General features: G+C 44.1%; 1 protein-coding gene across 3 annotated transcripts in view; it reads left to right on the top strand.

The window, feature by feature from the left end:
- Nucleotides 1-25,195, top strand: part of pcdh7b (protocadherin 7b) — a 103,404-nt gene that overhangs the window by 36,537 nt on the left and 41,672 nt on the right. For 2 of the 3 annotated variants that reach the window (XM_046380220.1, XM_046380222.1), the window contains exon 2: nucleotides 12,230-12,449. In XM_046380220.1, the coding sequence (XP_046236176.1) occupies nucleotides 12,230-12,449 (220 nt within the window). The remainder of the gene's footprint in view (nucleotides 1-12,229; nucleotides 12,450-25,195) is intronic. The other variant, XM_046380221.1, reaches the window with a different exon arrangement.

Raw genomic sequence — 25,195 nt, 5'->3', positions numbered from 1 at the left:
GTATTGCGATAAGCAGAGCGAGAGACGTGAGAATTAGGGAGAGGATTGAGTGTGACGGATGACTTGGTGGGTAATATTGTTGACAGATGGATGACAAATGAAAAGTTGTTGGTGCTGAAAAAACAAACTCACTAATGGTGGTGATCACATCTGGATGGGCTGATACCTGATGTACACTGGTTATGAGAGGGGGGAAAAAGAAAATAGCTCCCCGACAACAGCATGACAACTTCTGCAAAAACACCATCAGCATTGTGATACGTACTTAAGCAGGAAATAGAGGTCATTTGCTTTATGTGTGCGTGTGTGCAGATGTTACAGAACCATTACGACACCACTGAAGATGTACCAAAAAACTTAGCCGATGCATCTTGGGAAACAGGACAACCACTTCACACCCAATGCTCTTCAAACCTGCTCTCCTGGGAATGCATGTCAGCAGTCAGAAGCTACTACAAAGGCAGTGCGTGCAGATTTCCAGCACCTGAGATAATGTTCTTCGACATATTTGCACATTTTGCCTCATTGTGGTGTTGTATCGCATGCTAACAACTATGGTCTCCGCTCAGCTTTTGGTGTATTATACTTAGCTTATTGAGTTGTCATTTACGCCTGACCTGCTTTTCATTCTGGCCGAAGTAGAGGACCAGAGGCACAGTAATGGGAGGGGGGAGGGTTGGGGAAGGAGCAGGGGAGCCAAAGTAAATGGGGAATAACAGAAACTGTAGCCTTCTAAATAACTACTCTTCCAATGCCCCAAATTCATAATAATGTGGTCTGCACTGCAGATAAATAAAACACACCCAATTTTCTTGTTAGCATAGAAATGTGGGCCAAGCGGTTGTTTTTTTTTCTTCTTCTTTTTCAGATCTGATTATTGTTTTAAGCTAGAGCTGCCTCAGCTTCAGATGAATTGCAGCACCAAATGTCCAACTCACCCCCTCCCACCATGACCTCTACCTCTCAATTTACACAGGGGGTTAAATTAGCCAGCCTGATGAGGGCCATCATTAGTGCGGTGGGGTGCTGTGCTTTCCTGCTAGCACTTGGCTTTTGCTTTATGAAGCGGTGAATAGGGAGAAAACCTGTTCAGCAGAAACTAGGGATTGCAGAGCGGCAGGGTTTGGAAACAGCCCAGTCTGAGGCAAATCCTGGCCATTGTTCTTAGATCAAAGAGAGAGAAAATGGCAATGTAATACGAGCTCAAATTAAATGGATGTTTTGTCTTTTTATGTGACAGCCTCAATTCTGGCCTTGAGTTTTGATGTTGGGTTGTTTTTTCAAGCGGTTCTGTCGTGGCTGGCTGGCAGAGGGAGGAAGATGGAGACAGTGAAAAAGAAAGAGCTAAAAAGAGGTGGGAGACAGAGAACCACATCCCTCATCTGTTCTCACTGAAATTCCACAAGGACACAGGAAAAACCTTTTCATAGGAGTCGCGAGCATGCATATTGCTAACCCGGCTTCATGCCTCCATATTGATCTGGCATCATGGATTCTTGATGCCACACGTGATGCACTGTGCCGTACCTACCACGCATCACTATTATCTGTCATGGCGATGTCACTTTAAATCAATAACCATCTCCCCCGCCACACACACACACACACAACGACACCAGCTCCTTCATGGAGTCAGGGAGCAGAACGGGTGCTGTCAGTGCACTGTGTATGTGCTTGTGTCTGTGAGCGCCGTCCGATATGTCCACACTGCAGCTATCTTTTCTCCGCTAGCTTAGGTTACCTCAATGGCAGCCATTCTTTCCCTGTTCCCCCTCAAAGCTCCTTGTCCTCTCGTTTTTGTCCTTGTCTTGATTAGAAGTTCAGAGATGGTGGAGGGTGGGGGATGGGGGACTCGGGGGTGGGCATGAATGCAATAAGCTGCTTTCACCTGCAACCCTGGTGGTGGTGGTGGGGAGTGACACAGGATCCGTTCCATCCACTAGGCCCGCGCACCACCACCCACTATCCTCCTTCATCCTCTGCCTCTGCTGGCCATCTCACTGGCAATTCTTTTATTCCTAGGATGCCAGCTGCTGGAAGGTGATAGGTGAAACACACACACACATTTGTAGGTGGGGATTGATGGCACAGGGGCATTAGTACGCAGGTACACCGCTCACCGGAGACCAGGCACAGGTGTCCAGTAATGATGCCTGTTTGACCTCTCTGTAACCCTTGATTAAGGTGGAGAAAAAGAGGAAATTTTCTGGATTCTCCTTGTTTACTTCATGTCTTAACAAAGAACTTCATTGTTGGCACTCTCCTATGTAACCTGACCATGTTTTTTTTTTCCTTCTTATTCAATAAGGGGGAACAGCTTGCAGCATAGAGGACAGAAACAGGGCCAAATTGAAATATGCATGAAATTCTTTTGTACTCCTCCTCCAGTTTTTTTTTTTTTTTGCATTGTTTTGTCTTATTGGGCATTAATACCAGAGGGAACAAACAAGCTGCTACTGTTAATTGTGTTTTTTCGGCACTCCTGTGCCCCCTTAACAAAGTGCCACTCTGAGCAGAGTGCCGGAGAGCCGTGACAGTGGGGACCACAGCAATCTGACGCCATTATCAAATTTCCCATTAGCTGCCCAAAATGGCTGCCCAGTCAACAACTGAGTAATGAGAGCTAATAGGGCTGGAGCTGAAAATGAGACCTTAAGAGCACATGTTGCCTCTTTCCCCCGATTTTCTTTCCTTTTTTTTTCCCCCTTCACTGGGAATACTGTCAAAGAGAAGGCAAGAATGTGGAAAGGATTGGAGAGGGGAGACGTTGTTAGCTAAGTGCACTCGAGGAAGTGCCTTGGAGGAGAGAACTATTTTACATGCGGATTAGTGTGCATATCGCCGTCATCAAACGGTGATACGGGACCTTGATAGACTGTCTATCTCTGATGCCTTCTGAGGCACAGGGCCTTATCCCTTTCGCCTATCTTCTGTAACACGCTCCCCAAACACACATACACTGATCCAGCCCCTTAGAGCTGCTGAGATGGGGAAGATCGGTTTGGAAGATAAATCCACCTACATGTGTCAGTTTTTGTAAAGTGTATCATATGCCTTTCAAAGTCAATGCAAATATCTGAATGGGCACGTGTCAATATGAAATCAAGCTCTCACTCAACACAGACACAGACACACACTGATCTACCTGTAAACATCATATGTAAATTTCAGATATTTAATCTCCAAACCCACAGGTGTGCATACTCAAAGCTTAAAGCACAATCCCTCCTCTGCTCCTGAATGGCTGTATTGTGCACTTCAGCTACTTCATTTTGCATTCCTACATCAGACAAAACGAACACTGTAGGCTAGGAAAAAGCAGCACCTTTCCTCAACCCCCCCCCCCAAACACTATTAAAATTTTTGTTATGTTTTCCACTTTGCCCCCCTGGTGAAAATAACACATGGGGATTGTCTGGGCTGGAGCCAGACACACATAAATTTCAATATTAATTTGGTCAGCACCTCAGCAGCCTCCACAGCTTCCTAATCTCCCGCCGCATATCTTCATTATCTGAAAGTGTGCTTTCATCTTAATTCCATTTTCATCCATCAAATGTCGGGGAGGTTTGACCTTGTGTGATCTCGACAAAGATAGCGAGGTAGGGAGCGAGCGGGCGGGGGTGCCAGAGATGGAGACGAGCAAGAGGCGGAACTTGGGAGATAAAGACGAGAGGGGGAAGTTGGAAGATAAAGACGGGGGGCAAGCTGAGATGATGAACAAGGATGGAGGGATGGGGAACATGACAGGGAGAGTGTGTGTGTGTGGGGAGGGGGGGGTGCTAGCTTCCCTGCCAAGTTTTGAAGTCTGGTAAATCTGCGAGTATGCGTGTGAAGCCATTCCATTCCTCATAATCCTCATGTTGCACCAGCAGAGTGTAGCATGTTAGCGACTACACATATCTCTTTCAATTCCTTTCCTATCCCGCCGCTCATTATTCATTCCTTCCCTCACTTGCCTTGGGCTTTTTCCATCCTCCTTCATCCTCTCCCTTCTCACCAGCAGTTTATCTATCCTGACATTGGGGTTTAATTACTCATTTGTAATAATTGTTTTCATAATTGTTTGGATCATAATTGTCCAATGCTTGTGTTGTCAGGAACAGGTGGTGGATGGGACCTATAAGGAAAGTGTATGTGGTGGTGTGTGTGCGCATGTGTGTGTGTGTGTGTGAGTGATATGACCAGGGCATGCAGTTGGCATCCATTTCATTAAGGCAAAGACACGCCACCTGGTGGTCCTGAAATGAGGGAAGTTTGGGTGTTTGTAAAGATGACAAGAGTGTGCACGCACACACACACACACACACACACACAGATAAACACATGGACAGAGGCATGGACAGACACTGCAAACACACAAAGGAGGCACACACTACTTATCCGACTTGAATGATACGTGCCTGCATGATCATACTCAAACAGAACGCCTCATTAGCAGATAAGCTGGATATGCTCTCTAACCCTCCCCCGATTTGTCTCTCTCCTCTCTCTCGTTTGCCTGTTTGGATGGCAGCCCTGATCCCCTAAATGCAGGTTATCTGTCATCACTGACTCAGGATGGTAAATAAAGAATCATTTATCAGCCTGTCTCATTCTCTGTCTCTTTATCCTTTCCTTATCTCATTTTTTTCTCCCTTTATCCTTTTCTCTGCAATCTGTCTATCCCTGTAGATCCTATCGCCGCATTATTTTCCCCTTTCTGTGGTGACATTCATTTCTTTAGATGTAGCGTATGATGGCTTCTAAATCTTCCATCTGCGCTTGCATGAGACAGGTAACAAAATAAGTGAGCTGCTGTTTCTCATATCCATAGTAGGCAGTGTTCAACTCTGGCATTTGGCCGCTTTGCACCAAGTCAGGGCTTCGCTGATGCCATGTCATGCTTTCTGCTGACACCCAGACCTGTGTCACAACAAGCTAACGTTAGCGCCAGCCCCAGGCTTGTCACAAGCTGACAGTAGTAGGCCGTTGGTCAGATGCAGCACTGCCATTGCTGTGATGGATCCCCACACACGACACCAACACGCACCCCCCCCCGAAATGCCAGAACCGGGAACCTAAGTTGATGGCGGGGTGACATGTGAAATGACATGACAATGCCAGACACATCACACACACACACACACACTTACATTCACAGATAGACAAGAAGCACTTGCACGCCTCAGTGCGCAGCGGAGCGATTTCACTTGAAACGTGCTCTCATATGCTCACGTGCACGTGCACAGTGAATGCCATGCTATTCAGATGTCAGTGTACAAACAAGGGCTGAATTTGAAAAAGTAGGAAACATGATCTCCAGATAGGCAGGCAGACTCTATGTAAGCAACACCACAGTCAGGGTTTATTTGACAGTCATTCCCAGTGTCTACCAGCACTTGTGTCAGCAGCAGCAGCTCTAACATGGCGACACAGGAGAAGGCCCCATCCATTCATAATGAGAGGATGTAACATAACTCACGATTGACAGATGCAGAAATACGCAAAAATGTTCCACAGCATACATGAAAATGAGTTAGTTATTTGGTTGACAATGACAAGCCTACTTTATAAATTGTAGCTATCACTTTTCCTTTTTGTTATGTCCTTTTTAGCTTCAGCTACATGACACTAGGACTGCCGTGATGGAGCTCCTGCATCCCAGCAGAGAAGCAGAATTCCCACAAAGGCTGTTATTTGTCAGCTTGAAACTAATCCACTGCCATTCAACACCAACGCCCCCTCAACACATCTCCGCCCCAACCCCATCAACTGAAAAAAAAAAAAAAAAAAACACTTCTTTGCCATTCAGAGCAGGTCAGGGGTTGGCCTAAGCTTCTGAAGATGTTCAAACGCATCCCCCCAGAATAGTATCTCTGTTACACCAGTGGCCTAATCCGCCACTTGAAGAGCAATTAAAAGTTTAGCCCAGACTTTAAGAAAGTAACCATGTGTGATCTTTTTTTCTTTCGTTTTTTTTTTTTTCCTGCGGGTCTGTCTCTCCGGCAGCGCACATGGGGTGCATGTTAATAGGAAAGTGCAAGCTGTGGCACTCCTCCAAAAGCATTCCAAACACACTGGGAAAAGAAAAGACTGAAGTATATGTGGATGAAGGAGGAAAATTGAGCTTGGGATGGAAGGATCACCCACTTTCTCATTTTCTTGTCTTCCATTTCCCTTCCTTTCTCCTTTTTTTAAATACTTTTTTTCCCCCTCCACCTTCCTTTCTTGTGACATCACCAACGTTCGCATCTTCTTTTCTCCCCACTTCGATTCCCACTTCCTTTTTCTCAATCCAAAGTGGTTCCCAAGGCACTCTGAGAATTTATCCCTCCAAGGTTCCTTTGGAAGACTTCTTTTGCCAAGCAACAATTTTTTATGGCACCACCCCAACCATACAATTGTCAGAGGCATCAGGGGAGTTCATGTTTTGGGGTTCTTGCTGTCTTTTTGGATTTATTAAATAGTCTCTTATTACTAGAGCATATATATATTTATATAGCCATATCCTCCGCCAAAGACTGCAGTAAAGGGTCAGTAAAGACTTAAGGGAATGCCAGTGGACAAGCACTGAAGGACATTCAATTGATCGTTGTTCTGTCAGATCATAAAAGGACCACATGGTAAAATGGCAGAGTAAAAAATACTCTGACGATTTCAAAGATCGACAAGAGAGCGCTAATAGCATCATCAGCTCTTAACGAGACTGTGTACCTCCTGTAATAAAAGTGTTTTTAAAGGTATTTAAAATGTTATTATCAAGTTTGTACCCACGAGGAGTCTATGACCTCACAGCTCTCTGACTTGATTTTAAATGAATAATTGGCATTCAAATCTGTCAATCTAATCTACCACATTATTTTCAAATCCTTCATTGTGTGCACAGTTAAGGTGAGCAACTGGCATCTGGATGTCCTTGTGAGCCTGGCTGTCTAAAAAGATGTGAAAAAACAACTTTTTTTTCAAAGTCAGCAGAGTAGAACAAGGAGAAAAAAAACTCTCTTTGCATCTTTGTTGACTCAGAAGATAATGTTGGAAAAATCAGACAGTGAACTCGCAGGAGTCTCTTTTATCTCAGCTTTGTTTTTCTACCTTTTCTCCCGGAGTCTTGGCTGTTCTTTGGAAACGTTACCCCCTGCTTCCCCGCTTCATCCTGAGTGACCTGGGAGGAATGTGTGCGGAGGAGTGAAGTTTGAAGATGACGGGGAAAGTGAGGAAGCGAAGAGGAGCACTGGAGCTTGACAAGGCCAAAGCTATCAGTCAGACTCAAACATGATACCTGAGACTCTGCAGGCGGCTGCGCTAACAAAGCAGCAGCCAACTACTCCAACAAAATTCCCACAACTTAATCAGCCTGAACCAAAACCCTTTTTGAAATTCCCCTGGTCACTCACGAAGGACCTAATACACCTGAAGAACCATCCTCACTCTGGCTACCATCTTGTTTTTGACTATTGTGGCTGGGCAGCATTCAGTGTTTAGTGCTTAGTTTAGCCTGTAGCTTTAGGGGAACTGAGCAGCACCCAAACAGAATCTGAATCCACCCTGATCAGATTCCAATTGATTTCCAGTCAGACGCTCACCTTGAGGGCATTTGTCTCATTTATCGCTTCAGCATCTGTGTATCTCATGATCTTATTAATTCACAGTACTAGAATTACACCCAAGCTTCACCTGCATTTGTGCTTTGCAAGGCAAGCAGCTGTGATTAGGTCAAGCCAATTCAAGTTCCCAGCAAGTATGTTGTTTGGTGTAGCGTGGCTATTTGGCACTTTCTGCGCATCTCAGGTGGCGTATCACAGGTCGCTGTCTGGTTGATCATTAAAAATGAAACATGGCTTCTTAATTACCGACTGGCACTTTTGGCAATCGTGGCCATACTCATGTGTCACTCCTCTCTCACTCCGACTCTCTTTCTCTTCCCCACATGTTCGACTGGCCTCTTTATCTTTCTTTTCATCTCACTTGCTCATACTCTCCTCTCCGTATCCCTCCATCTCTCGGTTGACTGCAATAAGACACTGGCCCTGCAGTTTATGTTTGCTCCCATTGCCTCAAGTCCAGCCCAGCCACAATTACTTTCTGTGGTTCATGGTAGTGGGTCACTGCCATCCGCCAAAGGTATTTACAGCTGAAATTACACACGCTGTGTTTTCCAACCAGACCTGCCTCCATCATTCCATTATCCATCACTCTGTTCAGAGGCTCTGGTGAACATGGGTTTAATTAAAAATCCAGACATCCAGAGAGAGAACAGGTCTTTCTAAATGGATGAGGAGTTGCAACAAAGCATAAACACAGTCACCATTGTGTTTTCTGCACATGTACTGTATCACATGATGAGTGACATTAGACATGGCAGACGGGGAGATGTTTGCAGAACTGATAATGAAAACGTTTGAGGAAATACTTGACTTTAAAGCTTCTGCGTAGCCTTAAGTGATTGGCCTTGTCTTTGTTTTTTCAACTAGTGTCATTATTATGAAGAACTCTGAGGTTTCACGAAAAGGTAGAGAGCTTCTACTGTCAAACAGTGTTACTCATTCAAGATTTGCTGGCAGATAAAAGAAGAAGTAAAGCTCAAACAGAGTGCTGCCGACAGTGGCTCAACGTTAAGTTTCGGGAGAGAAGGAAATGAGAATCAAATCCCAGAGGTCACACATTATTGACATGAGTGGTACGGTCCTGTTTTTATTGGCTCCAGCTCCCCTTGAGTCAGGCAGCCCATGTGTTTTCCCTTTAGGAAACCAGGAAACAGGCCAGGCCAACCTTCGGCCAGAGCTCACAATAAACCTGTGGCTTGTTTGCACTGTTCATTTTTCGGGATGACAGGTTTGCTCAATCACCTGTGGCTGTCACAGCTGGCTTTCAATCACAGGCACACCCCAAAGAGGCCCTATGTTGTTGGGATGCTAAAAAGGGTCCTGGCATCTGGTAAGGATAAAGCAAACTAGGGCTAACTTGTAATGAAAGCCATACATATTATTTGGTAGTACACAGCAGGGGGTTTAGCAATGTAATTTATAGATAAATTTATGTGTCTCTAAGTGCTGATTTGATATTGGATGTGTTACGGTTTTTTCATGATTCCTGGCTTAAAGGCTTTAAACTCATCCATCACATAACAGTCAATAAACCAAATTGATTCCCAAGTTTATTTTTTAAGAAATAGAGTGACTCTACTATTAGAATTAAATGGAACTGGGGTCATGACATTTTAGTGCATTTGTGTTTGGGTCTGTGTGCCTGTGTTTCTGGCTTGGTCACTGCTAGTTTGATTGGCAGCTGAGTGGACCAGGAGGGCTGGAGGTCAAAGTAGGAGGCAAACTGGTTGCCATAAAAGCTCATGTACTCCGTCAGGCTTAACAAACGCACCAGGTCTGGAAATGGCAAGTATCTGGTGAGATGGGGTCAACTGGCAGCTGCCATATGACAGCGTGGACAGACACTGAAGGAAACATTTTCAGTGTAACAGCCACGGCCTTCTTTTATTTCTCACAGAAATCTCTCTTTCGATCGTTCATGCATTAAAATATCTTCGGGGCAGCAAAACTCCAGCCATCAACCCTGATTTTGTGTTTATATGTGCAAGGCAGATAATTTTGGTAATTTTTTCCTGTAGTTTGGCTATGTACCAAGCATCAAAATTGTATTTCCTCTTGAATACTTGAAGGATGGGGTGGGGCAAAAACACAGTGCCACTCAGATAGCCATATGTGATTTCACATGGTTTGCTGGACAATTCTTCAATACTGCCCAGATTTACACAGAGACATACGCACACAGATATGAAGGAAAAATGACTAAGAAAGAATTGCTTTTTATTTTATTCATTTATTTAAAAGACACGGAATGAAGGGAGCGAAGGTCGCTGTGCAGACGGTGGTTGCTGCAGATTCTAATCCAAAGCCTCCGGCGATCTCTGCATGAACTCCATTTCTGGTCTGCAAACAAATTAGCTTTTTTTCCCCCCGTCTCTTCTATCTCACTCTCCCTCCAGTGAAAATAAGGGGAAACTCAGGTGAATAAAATCTATTTGTTCATTTAACTTTTTTTTTCCTTCCCGTCAGCTTCTTTTCTCTCTCCCAAACTCAATTTTCCCTCTGTGCGCAGTTGCTGGAGTGTTTCTTTTCTTTGCAATGGTCTCGCCTGCAATTCATTAGGCAACAGTCGTTTAATTTGTGTCATTAGAAAACCGTGTTTCCCAAGGAGAACGGCACTCCACTAAATCTGATCCAGACAAAGTTTTTTTTTCCCCCACCACACACAAGCTGTGGGACTTGTTAACGCACACCTCACACCAAACAAGTGTTTCAGAGAAAGAGTTAAAACAAACAAACAAACAAAACAAAAAAAGTGGTTTAATATCTTAACATCTCTTCAAGTGTTATTGCACTTATAGAGAGCAGCCCCCCTTCTGGGCCCCTGTTTTAATTATGCAACAAATGTTTGACTATCCAAGTGAAATTTGCATGAATATTTATACCAATTCATTTGTTGAGTGTTGATTGTAATTACATGGAAACATGATTTATTGCCAAGATTGCTGTGTTAGCCAGCCAGCCAGAGAAAAAGAGCCGGGCGGAAATATATAAATAAATGCAAATTTTCTTTCCGCACAGACACATGCAGCAAAAAGGAAGCCCATTTTCCCAGTGGCTTGTGGGAAATTTCATTATCAAAAAGAAAATCCTCCACAGTATGTGCCTGGCAGAAATTCAGAAGTGCTTACAGTGACTGTCTCAGAATGACAAAGTAACAAATAAGTTCACCTTTGTAAAGTGACCTGTCAACACTTGCTGAGAATATCTCCCATATCGGTGTGTTTACGCTTCATTTGTCACTCTTTTTCTAAAGATGCAGGCATACTTTCATGCATAACAAATATCAGTTGACATGATAAGAGCTCAACATGATGTTTAGGAATCTGTCTCCCAGATAAACTGATAGTGTTCGATGGATTATGGATAAGATGTACAAATTGAAGACATGGTTATTGATCACATGGGCTGATAACAGATTTTTTTTTTCAGGTGAGACAGTTGGTGAGGAAATGGAAGTAGAGGGTGGGGGTAATGGGCTGTTTAATATTCTCATGATAGAACAAGGAATAAAGGAGAACAGAGGGAAGAAGGGGAAAAGAAGAAGAGAGTATGAGGAGAGCATGAGGAGAGCAAGTGATGAGGTCCAGCGTGGGGCTGGAAGAAAGGATGCGCAGCAGCAGAGGCAAGCTCTCGCTGTGTTTGTATCTAATTAATGAATGGCATTAGCCATTTGTTATGCCATTTATTCTGGTAATGACCAAGTCTGATCTTTCATTCCTCGCCTCATGCTCATTCTCGCTCTTTCATCTCTCCTCTCTGCCACTACCTTTGTACAACGCTCAGACAGGGATTGAAAGATGTAGGGGGAGGAAGGGAAATGGACTGAGACAGTGAGAAAGAGGCCTCAGCTTTAATGACATGCTCTGTTAGTGCTTAACTCAAGACACTGCTCAATAATGTGTTAGAGCAGGCTACACATATTGACAGCACGAACCAACAACTCATCTTGCAAAACTCTTTGTCGTGTTCACGTGCATTTGAGTAGGCGTGTCGGTTTGTATGCGCTTGTGCTTTCACTTTGTGGCATCAAATCAGACCTCCTGCAGAGCCAAAGGCTTGTTCACCTTGTCCTCTTTTTGGCAAGCAAATAAACAAGTGAATGAGGCTGTCGCATCCTTCCCTCCTTAGCTGTATGTAACACACAGGTTTAGCCAGCTGCCGTGTCTGCTTGGTCCCCTGAGCTTCAAGCGAGCCAGTGGAAAGACTCCCTTTGCACAGCGTCCTCCATATCCTGTCTACAAGGTCTCCCTATTGAAAGTTTTCAGGGTGAGAGAAAGCCAGTACCTTGTTGTGATAAAAGGTCTTTGTTGGCCTTTGTGATAGAGCAGATTGGGTTATGTGCAAAAGTTTTGAGCATCACAGCTGGCCTGTGGTTATTGTTGTAGTTTTAGAATTAGTTAGCCCTTAATTCTGTGTCCTTAAAATCGAGCCAACTCACTTCTACAACCACTGGAATTAAAGCTGAGTTCCCTTAGTACCCTTGCTCCTCGTTTTCCTAACTTCTTTCTCTACCATCCTGACCCGAAATCCCTTTCCAAAATCCAGAGGATCCAACTCCCTAGCTGCCGTCACACAATAAGAAAAAAAGAAAAGTAAAACAGTCCCGTTTATAGTGACCCCCGGCCGTTTGGTTTCTCTTGTAGCCGTTTCGCCGAGTGACCTTCTCGGTGGTGAGCCAGCCCCAGGACCCTCACCAGCAGGGATCGCTGCAGAGCTGCTACGACAGCGGCCTGGACGAGTCGGAGACGCCCAGCAGCAAGAGTTCGTCGGGCCCCCGGCTGGGCGCCCTTCCCCTGCCCGAGGACAGCTACGAGAGGACAACGCCGGATGGCAGTGTCGGTGAGGCAGAGCACATGGAAAATGGTAGGGGCAAACACTAAAAGGAGATTAAGAAAGCGCTAAGATACAAGAAAACACACACTCACATACCGACTAGAGCATTCACGTAACACGCCCGATGGTAGTGTCACAAACATACAGAAACGTGAGGTTTTGTCCTTTTAAATATTTTTTTTATCACATTTCTTCATTTCTTTTTCATTTGAAGATTTTTGGCGGTGCTTAGTGAGATCTGTAAGACTATCAGGTGTATGTAGTGCTGAGGTTGTGATGTAGTAGCTACTACAAGTTTTATTAAAGCTAAAGCTGTTTGACAAATGTACACCATATGAAGGCGAGGTCTTGGATTTATTACAAATCCTATGGTTTTGTTTTAGAAACGTCAGGCTTATTTGATCAAAGGAACTACACGAGGGAATATACTCAACAGATATATTCTTTTATATCAGCACCTTTCAGATCGTCTTTCTCCTTTTACTTTGCAGCTCTTTTGGACTTTTTTACAATTCCTGTTGAATTTCATTTGTCATCTAGGCTTCAACTTGACTGAGGGAAGATCTTTTTTTTACAATATCTTGATAGCTCAGCCCGTATTCTTAGAGATAAAGTGAAGTAAGAGAACAATGGGGGGTTGATACCTAACTTGAATTGTTTAGAAGCTATATGATTTGCAGTATGTGTGTGTGTGTGTTTGGCTTGCGGCCGCTATGAAGGAGTTCATTTTCTACAATTGGGAGGTAGAACTGATGTTCTGTAGGTTGTAAATGTGAAAAGACAGCAGCCTCGGGAGAGTGAGTGGGAGCAGTGGAAAGAACCGGAGCCTGTTGTAAAGGCAGTCCCTAACTGCAGAACTGTATCTTCCCTTGCAGAACCTTCTCACAGCTAGCCTGAGCTAGACTGCTACCATCGTGTCTGTGTGACTGTGTGTCTGGGTGTGCAGTGAGAGATGGGGGTAATGGTCCCATTCATAGGAGTCTGAGGCGATGCTTAACAAGGAGTAGCTGTCTTGAGAGTGCTAAGCCTAAGTGCAAAGGCTTCCCCACTGCAGCTTAGGATAAGGGGATTTAAATAGCTTAAAGATTCACATCCTGTCTTTTTAGCTTGAGTTATTTCGTAGATGATGTCTTAATTATTTTAGATCAATGCAGTACAGACAGTGTTCCACTGTATGCTCAAGATGAGGCTTGGACAACAAAATGCATTTACCCTTCGGGAATATCTGAGAGGGTTAAATGTGTTGTTATGACTTCGCGTTGACCCTGACAGCAGATGGAAAGTGAGATAAACCAGATAGATGTGCACATCAGGTGAGCAGTTACGCAGGTGTCCAATGTGAATTTCTGGCCTTAATGCAGATTAAAAGGGACCTGAAACACTTTTAATGTGAGCTGAAAGGGGCACTTTGTGGCTATTCAAACAAAGCTTTTTCTGGACAACAGGTACCCGTTTACTGTCTAAATTAGACCCAAATAATAGGCTCACTTCAATTTTGTCTCTTTTTAAACGTTATCTGACAGGAACAGCAGAGACCACAACATCCAGCCCTATCAAAAGTTTGTTTGGTCCTAAAATGGAATACTGACTACCAAACAAACCTCATGTTTCCTAAATGTTTGTCCAATTTGGAATATCTTGCAAATAGCATAATGACCTAATAAATATGGTAACTTACTAAGTTTGGCTTCAGCTCAGTGTTCATATGTTGTTATTTCTCCTTTCCTGCAGTTTCAGAAAGTGCATTGGCATAGTGTAGTAGAGCATTAAGAGAGATTTGTTGGAGGAGCAGAGTCAAGGTCAATTCATGAATCAGTCTCCAATCCAAAAGAAACAACATGTTCCGCCGCTGCTCGCTATCTTTGGTGAGATCAGCCAAACTGGTGGTGTGTGTGTGTGTGTGTGTGTGTGTGTGCATAGATGGCAGCTGTACAAGTGAGACTGAAAGTAAGTGAGTGCATGTGAACATTTGCCTGTTTTGTTTTCAAACTCAACTCAACCTCTAAATCTCACATCTTTGAAACTCATTTATACAATCTGTACTGTGAGGCTAGGAGGAGGAGAAATGACCCGGGTTAAAGTAAACAGCACAGTGGCATTATGGTCTGACAGACTGTAATTGGTCCGGGTGCTGTCATTCAGTCGCAGAAAAAAAATAGTTCTAATTTCATATCCTTGAGGAAGTCCTTGAAGAAGACGCTGGGCTGCTGCTTGTTCACTTATGCTAGGTCAGTGTGGATAAGGGCATCAACTAAATACCTAAGTGTAGATTAAATGCAATCATCTAAGGTTAGGGCAAATATTGGCAAACTGCTCCAGCCTCTTGAGGGATGCTAACTACAGTTATTAGCGCTCCCCCTTGTGTTGTAGCCAGAGCACACATCAGCACTGCCTTTACTCCACACGAAGGCCGAGCCCCTTTTAGTGAATTAGGGAGTTATGGGGAAAGAGGGAGAACAAAAGTTAGCAGATGGCTTACTGTGGTGCTCAGTGCTGGCATGGGCATCATTAGCAACAGATAATTGCAGGCATTTACTTATGTAATGCGGCGGTGATTCGTCGCGAGTGGTTTTTTTTTTTTTGACCAGACCAGAGTAAAGCGGGGACAGGGGAAGCGAGTGGAGTGGGTGTGTCGCAATTTGCGAATGTGTGTGTCACTGAAAGAAATAAACGGCTCAGTTCAAGATCTCAACCTTGGCAACAGAGGCAGTGTCAGTTTGAAAACTTTGACTCTGAGGATTTGATTTTTGTTTTTCATTCACCATGTTACTGATTCATCGTGTTTTATTGCCATCGCTTTGTGTCACGGTGAAACGCGGACAAAGGCTAATGTCCCCCTTTTGATTCTGTGCTTTTTTTCCCTCACTCTGACTCACTTATTGTCAATCGATGTTCACACAATGTGCAGGAACAATCGTCCTCAATCGCAGCTGCTGCCCGTCTGTCCCACACAAATAAATGCACCCCCAACCCAAACACACACACTTATGCAGGCATCTGCGCTAACAGACAAACACATGTTAAAAACAACACACGCAGTTTTTCATTCCCACTCTTCATCCTTCCTTTCTATCCGCCATGCACAGATGTGCCAAGGGACCATGCTTTCTTTTCCTCATCTCCTTCATCAAGGTCAAGTTTCAAACTTTATTATTTTCTGTTCGTTGACTTCTTTCCATGGGGAGTGTCAGAAAAGAGAAAAAACACAGCCTCTCCATCCAAGGCAGATTCTTTCAGAACGGACTCAAAACAGGGAGTGCTGGGGTCACTGTGGGAACGGGAACTAATTCTTGACCCTTTCCACGCAGCACAAACTATCAAACAAGACTCCTCTGTAGTTTAACCTTCACAGACTTTGTATCAGCTCGCCAGGAACCTTTAAAAATTCTGCTGCATCTTTCCAAAAAATTTGCTAATCTGAACACAAATAATTCAGTTTGTAGTTCTTAGTTACCTTCTCAGAACAAGAAAGACAAAAATTTTACAACCGTTCTTGAACAGCACATAGCTTCATATATTGCTCAGCTGGGGCATTTGGTACATTTCACAAAGTCTTGATCTTTCTGATGCACAGCTGGGCCCCTCACTTATTCATAAGCTTACCCTGGTGCTAATCAGATATTCATAAACACTGAGTGTTTGGAGTCAAACACCCCATTAGGCCGTTATGGATGTCAAAGAGCCCTTCCAGATGTACGGTGTTATCGGCAGGTCAAAGACTTTGTGCTGTATTATTGATCTCCACATGGCTGGGGGGAGGGGAGTTTTTCAATTCTTGCCGTGTTAGTTCAAGTACACCTCAGAATAACATGCCTCCACATTGCCCTTTCATCCTGAATGAGGTATCTGAGGTGCGCAAAGTGTTTTCATGGGAAACCTCCGTGTGAATCTGAACAGCTCCGGGCACTGAAGATGTAATATTGTTCAGTATCTCAGTGTGGCTAGGCAGCGCGCAGCGTGTGTTGCTGTGGGTCACGCTGCCAATGATCTATCCTATTTGATCCATGGTGTGAATCATTGCATATTGGCTTTTTTTTTTTTAATTTATGTTAATTTATGACTAACTTCACCTCCTTGTGCTGAGCTGCTGCAGGCCAGTGCTAACAAAGCTAATGTATACTGTGTGTGTCTAGTAAAACGAAGTTGACACTTCTGATGAATTTTTAAGATGAAAACATTATGGGAAAAGGACTTTTCCCATGATGATGGCCAGGAGACAGGAGGCGATACATTAGTTTATTCAACTTTTTTTTAACCACTACATCACTGAGTGCACCTCACAGGCTGCCTGATCTTGTTTGTGTTGGCTGCTAAGACAGATGAGTGGTGCAAATTTATTGTAGCCTCTAAGAGAGTAATAGCACATCATACGGGCTGCTAACGTTAGCATGCCTCCCACGTTTCTGTGCTTTGGCTGCCAGACAACCACCCCCCACAGCAAACACACGCACAAACACATCCAGACACACACACACACACCATCTCTCTACTGTCTCCCCTGCTGAGAAATCTTGGGGTACCACTGCTGGATTACAAACATCATCATTTAATGCCGGCTAGCTGGCCCAATAGAGAGGACAGACACCAGGCACATCACAGCAGTTATCACTCAGGTAGTCGCGAAAACAGACGTCGTCTGAGCCTTCGCTAACCTGCACAAAAACAGACAGAGTGAAAATGCACTCAAAATACACATGTTAAGCAAATGCACACATTCTCAGTCAGAGAAAAACAAATAAGCTCATGTCATACACACACACACACACACACACCTCATTCAGCAGAATGAGCCACTGCATTATTTTTTCAGCGATGTGAAGCACCTCACTGGATCACTTCATTGTTGTTGTTTCTCTCTATTTACAAAGCTTTGCCCACTGGAATGCTGCTTAGCTTGGTTAATAATGTCGATGTGTGTGCATGTTTGTGTGTGTGTGTGTGTGTGTTTGTGTGTAACTCTGTTCATTAGGCAAGCCCAATTGTAGGGCCAGATGGCAAAGCGAGTTTGTTTAATTAAAACCATTCATATTTCAAGAGCGAAGCAGCATCAGTGCTGGTCTTAGGTCTGATTTCCCTCAACTTGGTGGAGGAGTGGGAATATGTGTGTGTGCGTGTGTGTGCGTTTATGTTTGTGTGTGCGTGCTGTGTGCCCGCTACCACCCGGTGGAGAGCAGTGTAGTGAAAAATCACCCAGCGGAAGGCTCTAACGCTATCAATCAGCATGTTACACATGCTCCCCCCCCCCCACATTGCCCTCCCCAAGGTCACAATCCACATGTGCACACAAGTAAAATAAAACACTCATTTGAAAATTAAAACTGGGACAGAATTGAAAGAAATAATTAGTAGTTACATCTAAAAAACTATGTAAGGCTTGCTTGTATATTTTACAGCAAGGTTGTGTGCGTGTGTGTGTGCGTGTGTGTGTGTGTCTGCAGACCACTGCCTTGTGTCTGTCATTCATTTCCATCTGTCCCTTTACCCCACGCCCCTGATTTCTTTCCACGATATCCTCAGGCAAGGCAACAGCAAGGGAGATAGAAGGAACAAGAGGGCCTGGTGAGTTGAAAAGAGGGAAACACGGCGAGGCGGAGTAAATGACTAACACTGCACAGGAGCCCAGAAATGGATCGAAAGATGGGAGGTTGGAGAGAGACCAGGAGATAGAGAAAAAATTAATAATTTAAAAAAAAAAAAAAAAAAAAGCAGGAGAGAGATACAGAGAATGAGAAACAGAAGCAAAAGAAGTGAGGGACGGGGTTACATGCATGGAGAAGTTGCCAGTAGGGAGTGGTGCTTGACAGAGAGATGATTGATCACTGCTCAGCCAGAGCAGGCAGGTATTCAAATCATACCCGAGTGTCACATCTACAGTCCTGTCTTCCTCGCTGTCTCTCCACATGGGCGCACATGGACTGTAAAGCCCGATCATAGCAGCCTTTTACTCTCGTAACACACCACACTCACAGAATAAAGCTTGAGAAATACCTGCTCTTCACATGAAGCACAGAGCGCAGAGGAATCTGCACAGAAAGCTTTTTTATGTTTTCTGTTAAAGGATCACTTCAGCCAAACTGCAGCAATACCAAAAAGATATATTTTTAAAAATTTAGTAGCAACATCTCTCTCCTAAACAATATCAAGGTTGCTTTGGATTATCCACAGCTCTCACTGTAGACAGTACTGAAAACACGGTCCATGTCTATCTACAGAGGTCGGAACCCTCCCTAAAGGATAAATCTGAGGGACAGGAAGATGATTAACAGTCTAGAATTTATTTTATTTCTGCAGCACAACATTGCTTCTTTTTCATATGATTTACTAATTTGCTAATTAACCTCTTCAGGCCTCTAACAGCAAACCAACAGCACTGTTTTGTTTTAAGGATGAAAAGCAAACCAATCAACTACACTGAGGGTGAAACTGTATTCGTATTAGACTGGAGACAGAAATTTCAGGGACACATTTTTTTTTTTTTTTTTTTGTAAATTGGATGAACTGGTCTTTTAATTGAACTTAAGTAATAATATAGACAGAGTTAAAATTAAAGATGAGTTTTGAGTTAACACCTGAAGCAACTCAAAATGGATGTAACACTGCAAAGTGACAGGAGACAGACAAACTGTGCAAGAACTGATGTGTGTATGTATGTGCTGCACACACACACACACACACACACACACACACACACACACACACACTCATATATATAGTTATTGTTTTCTGCTGTGGCGTCTTGTGTAGCTTGAGGTGGACTGACACCCACTCCTGCCAGAGATTAAAAAAGTCATTCCCCTGGCTTCCAAACAGTGACACACCGAGAAGCATCACACAGCCATGATGACCATTTGCTTGGAGAGAGAAAACGTGCAGCCACTTTATTACTGCACTCAGGGCTGTGTATGCACAGAATATAAGACATTGTCACACACACAAAAGGTAGGGGGAAAAAACGTTGGCGGCCATATTGTGTCAGAGGGAATATGTGCATCGACTTTGGCTTCAAAGAGGTCCGTTGTGTTTCCTCATTGTTTTCTGCAGTCAGAATGTGCCGTTGATAAAGCCAGCCAGCACTGGTAGGAGAAAGAGAAGGAGAGCAGAATGTTTTTTCATGGTACTGCAGAGACACGACTGTATTTTCAATGAAGGCCTACAGTCATACACGCCGCCATGTGCATTTTATGCCTTTTTAGGAGCAGCGAAGCGGTGACTAGCAATTTGGCTTGTCTCCAAATGGCACGGGCATTTGTTATGTTCGGAATAAAATCGCTTTCTCCAACAGCTGTTAATTTGGAATGCACCTCGCTGTTTTTTCTTCCTTTCTTTTTTTTTTCCCTTTCACGATGTCATCACTCTTTGGCCAAGGTGTGTGTGTCAGGTGTTGCATTTGGAAGTGTGTGGGGGGTGGTGGACTGGTGGGGCGGTCTTCAATGAAGACAATTAAACACTTCCAAGGCACTCAGCCAAAACCTCCCGTCTTCCACTCCCTTCTTCCCTGTGTCCCCTGTTTCCTCCCAGGCACTTTGTCTTCTACTTGCCCCCCCAACACCACCCTTTAGATCTCCCTTCTAACTTCCCTCTCTTTTGTCACAACGACAGGTTAAGATTCTGTGCATGATTGCAAAGCAGATGAGGCGAACAGGTTGCACAGAGAAAGAGATCACACTTGCCGGTGCATGCTGGAACATCAGGTGTGCAGTACTGGGACACAGTGGGTTCCATGTCTGTCCCAGTGTGAGGTCTAGATCAGGGGAGGGGCTAGCTATAAGGGATGCCAATAATCTATCTCACTGACTCTAAGGGTTTATTTATTTATTTATTTATTTGCATATTTTCCAATCCTTAAATGTGGGCTGAACAAACCAAACCACTGCAAGGGACAAACATGTGAGTGCATGTATATGTATGTGCATATGTTGCAGTGTGACAACTTCACACCAGCAGCTTATCTGAGAGGGAACGCTGAGAGAGCCAAAGAATTGAGGCTTTTTTATTTCTCTCACCTCAGGGGACTTGTTGAAAAAGCACAAACAAACAGAATTCAGAAAAACACATTCAGGTGTTCACACATTCTGTAGGCCGACACCATGCTGGGGCCGCTCATGCATTCATTCATGTATTCGCCAAACATACTATACTTTATGTGCAAACACCGTCTCTCACTACTCCCTCCTTATATCTCACAGTTGAGGCACATACACAAGTTCGTGCATAATAACTCTGCAGGAACTCTTTTCTCCTGCTCAACACATTCTTTCCACGCATCTGAAAAAATTGCCGGCAATTTAATTTTGCACACGAGGAATGCTGCATCGATTATAAAACCCATCACATTTATGTGATTACAGATGTTTCCGAGAAAGCTCAAAAGGTGAACGTGTTTTTCCAAACACAACTGAACCAACTGGAACCAGATGTAACGTGCTTACAGCCAACATACATAAATTTTGTTCATTTTGGTGAAGGTTTCCCAAAATTGGTAAGATATATCCTTGTGTTTCTGTGTTTCTCTGTGTGTGTGTGTGTGTGTTTGCACTTCAGTCTGATATAAGCAGTGACACTCTTTTTGACCTTTAAGGTAGGAATTGCAAATTGTGTACATTTTTCTGGCTGTGTTTGTGCGTGAGCTGACTCATGCGCATCCTAGCACTTTCTCTGTTTCCCTTACACCTTATGTGTGTGCGGTTTCTGGCCCGCCAGCAGCTTTTGACAATTCCGATATTTCACATTGTGTTTTTCTACCACCCACAACTTTGTCCCCAGCACTGATTTAAAACTAGTGAAAAACAGTACAAAAAGAATCTGTAAACTTTTTGTTGTTTATGTTTCTTTTGCCACCCTGTCTGGGTTCACCCACGTGTGCCTATTTGCAGAGCAGCTTGTTGTGCCACATCTCCAGCAGGCACGGCTATAAACTGGCATTCCTTTCGGAAAGGGATTTTGTCTGGGAACCCCTCAGTCTGCCAGCAAGCAGAGGCTGCTGTCACTAATTGATACCAATTAGGTCGTATTATTTAGGAATTTGACACCATGTTTGTCTTTAATCAGGGTTGTTTGATGACTCAGAGATGAAGCTAAATGCTGTAAAACTGTCAAAACACAGGCAAACAAATGCTTGCTCGCTGCAGGCATCATGTAGAAAGCTAATGATAATCATTGTGCAAGTTTCGATGCAACGAAGTGGTCTCAAGTGTGTTGTGTGGGCCACGTCGGGCGTGAGATACACTATGGTACATTCCTATACTATAAGTCACCCAACAAGATGAAAGTCACTGTCCTCATATCATTCAGATAAAAATAATGATAATAAAGTAAAATGTTATCTTGACCAAGTGCTTTACAGATGCCGCTGTTGATCTGTAGCGTTGTATACGCTACACCTGGGTGAACATGTATACACAGCCACGCGGAGATGCATCATTCATCATAAATCAGGAGTGCAACCAGACCACTGCGGCCCACTAGAACTTATTTTTACTTCCTTCCTTGTTCCTCCACCTCATCCTCTCTCTCTCTCTCTCGCCCCCTCGCCATACAAAAATAGACGAAAGCATATAACAATGGAAGTAGGGGTTCATCCTCCCGCTTTCTCTTTCCTTCTGCCTTTGAGGACAGTTAATATGTCTCAGATGAAGGAAGGGAGGGGAGGGAGGAAGCAGTGCGGTGATGAAGGGTAGAGAGGGGAAGGAGGATTGAAATGAAAAGCTAACACAGTTAATAGAAGCACAGGAGCCCAGAAGCTTTGCCACAGGAAGGGTCCCTGTTGCAGAGCCGTGTTAGTGTGGCACACACTGTGACCTTTGACACAAGGGCGAAGCTGGAGGGTTTCATAACATGTTACATACACACACACGCACATCTGTACCAAAAGGCAGACATGCAGAAGGTTTTGACACACAGAAAAAAGCACTCACAAATACCTCCTTTTACAGCTGTATGCAGGCTTGCACACATGTGCACCTTCCATTCACCTGGAGGGACAATATCCTTCCAGTTCCTCTAGCTGTAGAATTTCATTATTTCCTCTCTTCTTTTTCTTCCATGTGCTCATGGACACAATTACTGAGGGTCATATATGCATTACTAAAAATAAAAAAAGTCCCCTCCCAAAGTAGATATGTGATATATTTTTATATTTCAGGGTGGGGAAGAAAAAGCAAGCTCATTATTTTTCTCACCCTGAACAATCCTTCTGTGCTTCTCTCAGAGGTCTGTTCAAGCGGTGACGGAGCATTTGTGAGTGACTTAATGCATTTTACAAGAGACTTTTTACGAAGGCTTGTCCATTTAGTCCATCGAACCAGTTTCCCTGGCGACTCAAGGCAAGAAACTCGCATAACGGTCAGCATTAGCGTCATACATGTTTTATGAAGCCCGAGAGCTCACCCTGTTTAAGACAAATACTCTCTGAACCATTTGCACAGCCATGAAATTGGTGTAGCGTGTGTGTTGTGGGCGTCCATTGGAGGAAATTGCGTGCGTGTGTGTGATAATATTTGGACTCTCCTTGCTTTCCTCTAGCGAGTGTGAAGCTGATTGTTTATGCATTGTTGACCCATTTATCCTAAGAGCTTCAGCATTTCCACTATTGTGCTCTCTGAGCTCACAATGTGAGCTGTTTATTCCTGTATGCAGCACCTGCACAACACCACATAAAGGAAAAACTTTCATGAATGTCTCTCTTCCTTTTATATAAATGCATTATCTCCTTCATTCTCTTTCTTTTTTTTCTCTCGATCACTCTTTCACAGAGCACACATCAGCAGGGGTTCGTCATGAAATAAAACAACCCGCTGACAGCCCAGGAATTATTCTGGGGCACCACGCGCCATTTCCCCCTCACGCCGGGATGAATATGCATTGGCACCCAGTAATTGAAGTGCCGCGTCAACTTGAGCCCGTGACTTGACAAATTTCACCCGAGTCTCTTTCCATCATCGTGCGGCGCTCCCTCCTCTGTGTTGTTTGTCATTTCGGTGCACCTGGTCATGAAGGCGAGGAGGCGTGCATCCAAACGTGCAGCAAACACGGATCCCACCCTTCTCCTTACCCCAGGTGTGGTTGTTTCTTTTTTTTTCTCCCCACCTCAAGGTCACAAAACAAAGAACAAAAATGAATTCTCCTCTCCTTTGTGTGCCACTCACCGTGGCGGCTGTCTTTTCAAGCATGTGAAACGCAGCAATCACCTCACAAAGCTCCGGCTTATCCATGCACGTCTCTTGATGACTGCAGCCTTAAAGCATAACTTCCTGTGAGGGATGAGGAAAACCAAAGTGGCAGTCAAAAGCCTCTATTCAGACTACAATACAAAGACACCCTGAGAGCCAAAACACATCAGCGGACGCAATCATAGTGAAGTAACGTGACACTGAAGCCAAACAATGGAGGTAAATGTGGTAAGAATATCGACTAGGGGAAGGCCAGGTGAGCTGTTTTTCTTTCCCCAGGGTTTACAGAAAAGATTAACCCTTTGAACAAATGCAGCAGGGGCACACCTGTTTCTCTGCATTTGTGGCAAAGTGCAGAACTCTTTGTCTGTTTCCTGTCCTTTTGTTTGTGGTCCCGCCCGCAGACTAATGGCTACCTTTAAGGCTAAAACAATAGCATTTATCTTGTCTGTGGTTCAAACTAACCCTCAGGCAATCACTTTAGAGGAGGTTGTGGAACTAGTCACAAAAGTGGCTCCACAGGGCATCCAGGATTAGATTTAAGCGGGGAAAAACTAATGAGTAATAGTCAACAGAGAGCTGAAGCCTTGTTTGACGAAAAGCGCAGGCGCTCCTGCTTCACAAGTCTTGTAACTTCCTTGCTATTCCTATTGTCTGTTCTTTGGTTTAGTTTGTCAACTTTTTATGGCTTTTTTTTTGTCTAAGCATCAAGCAACCCTTCAACTTCTATCAGGCATGAAAAGAGAGGGAGAAGAAGACAAAATGAAGCAGGGAAAGACTGACATGATGACAAAAGACGCCCGTGCATGCGCCCCCACTACCGATGGCCTGACAAAACAGGGTGTCCTAATCCAGATGATGTGCCTGCAAGCCTACTCGCGATGGCCGCAAAAAATATAACACACACACTGATGAGCACACACATAAATACATATATGCCGGGCCTGGTTTAAACAGATGTAAAAAGGTCTCGCTGTCTGTTGAAGTGAATGCCCTGAAATCAGCTTTTGGCAAGCCTTAGTAAACACTGCATCGCCTGCAACTCACTGTGAGTGAATGGGTTTGTTGGGGGGATGCTACTGGGAAGACGCAAATCAAAAGCTTGTAGGCAAGAGGGCATCATTCATGCTGCAAGTGCACAAGTGAAAGCTGCTTTCAGAAAAAAGGCAAGCTGTTTGGACTGTTTCTAAATTAGCACTAGTTCTGGAGTGTGTTGTTTTTTTGGTTTTTTTTTTAATTTTTGCACCCAGCTACTGTATTTATCGCTGCGTGTACACAGATGCAGAGGAGCACTGTTTAGCCTGCCTCCCACACACAGTGTACGGCTCGGGTTTGAAAATCTTCTGGAAGTGACAGATTGGGTTCACACACTGCGCAGGGAAACAAGTTACAGTCATTATCCAGTTATAGCTGTTATGATGAACTTGCTCTCAAACTGCTCTTTGGGTAGTTGTCTCATATCAGGACTGACACATACACACACACACACAAAATCTGGGTGTGTGAAGTAAGCTTACCAGATCTCTGGAGCCAGCTCCTCCACTAGTAGCATAACACACCAGAATCAACTCAACTGTCGGTGGCTGGGTTGCATTATGGGTAATGTAG

This window comes from Scatophagus argus, chromosome 23 (genome assembly GCF_020382885.2).
Source record: "Scatophagus argus isolate fScaArg1 chromosome 23, fScaArg1.pri, whole genome shotgun sequence".
Lineage (NCBI taxonomy): Eukaryota > Metazoa > Chordata > Actinopteri > Scatophagidae > Scatophagus > Scatophagus argus.
The sequence above is the reverse complement of the archived record's forward strand: the minus strand, read 5'-3'. Positions and strand labels throughout refer to the sequence as shown.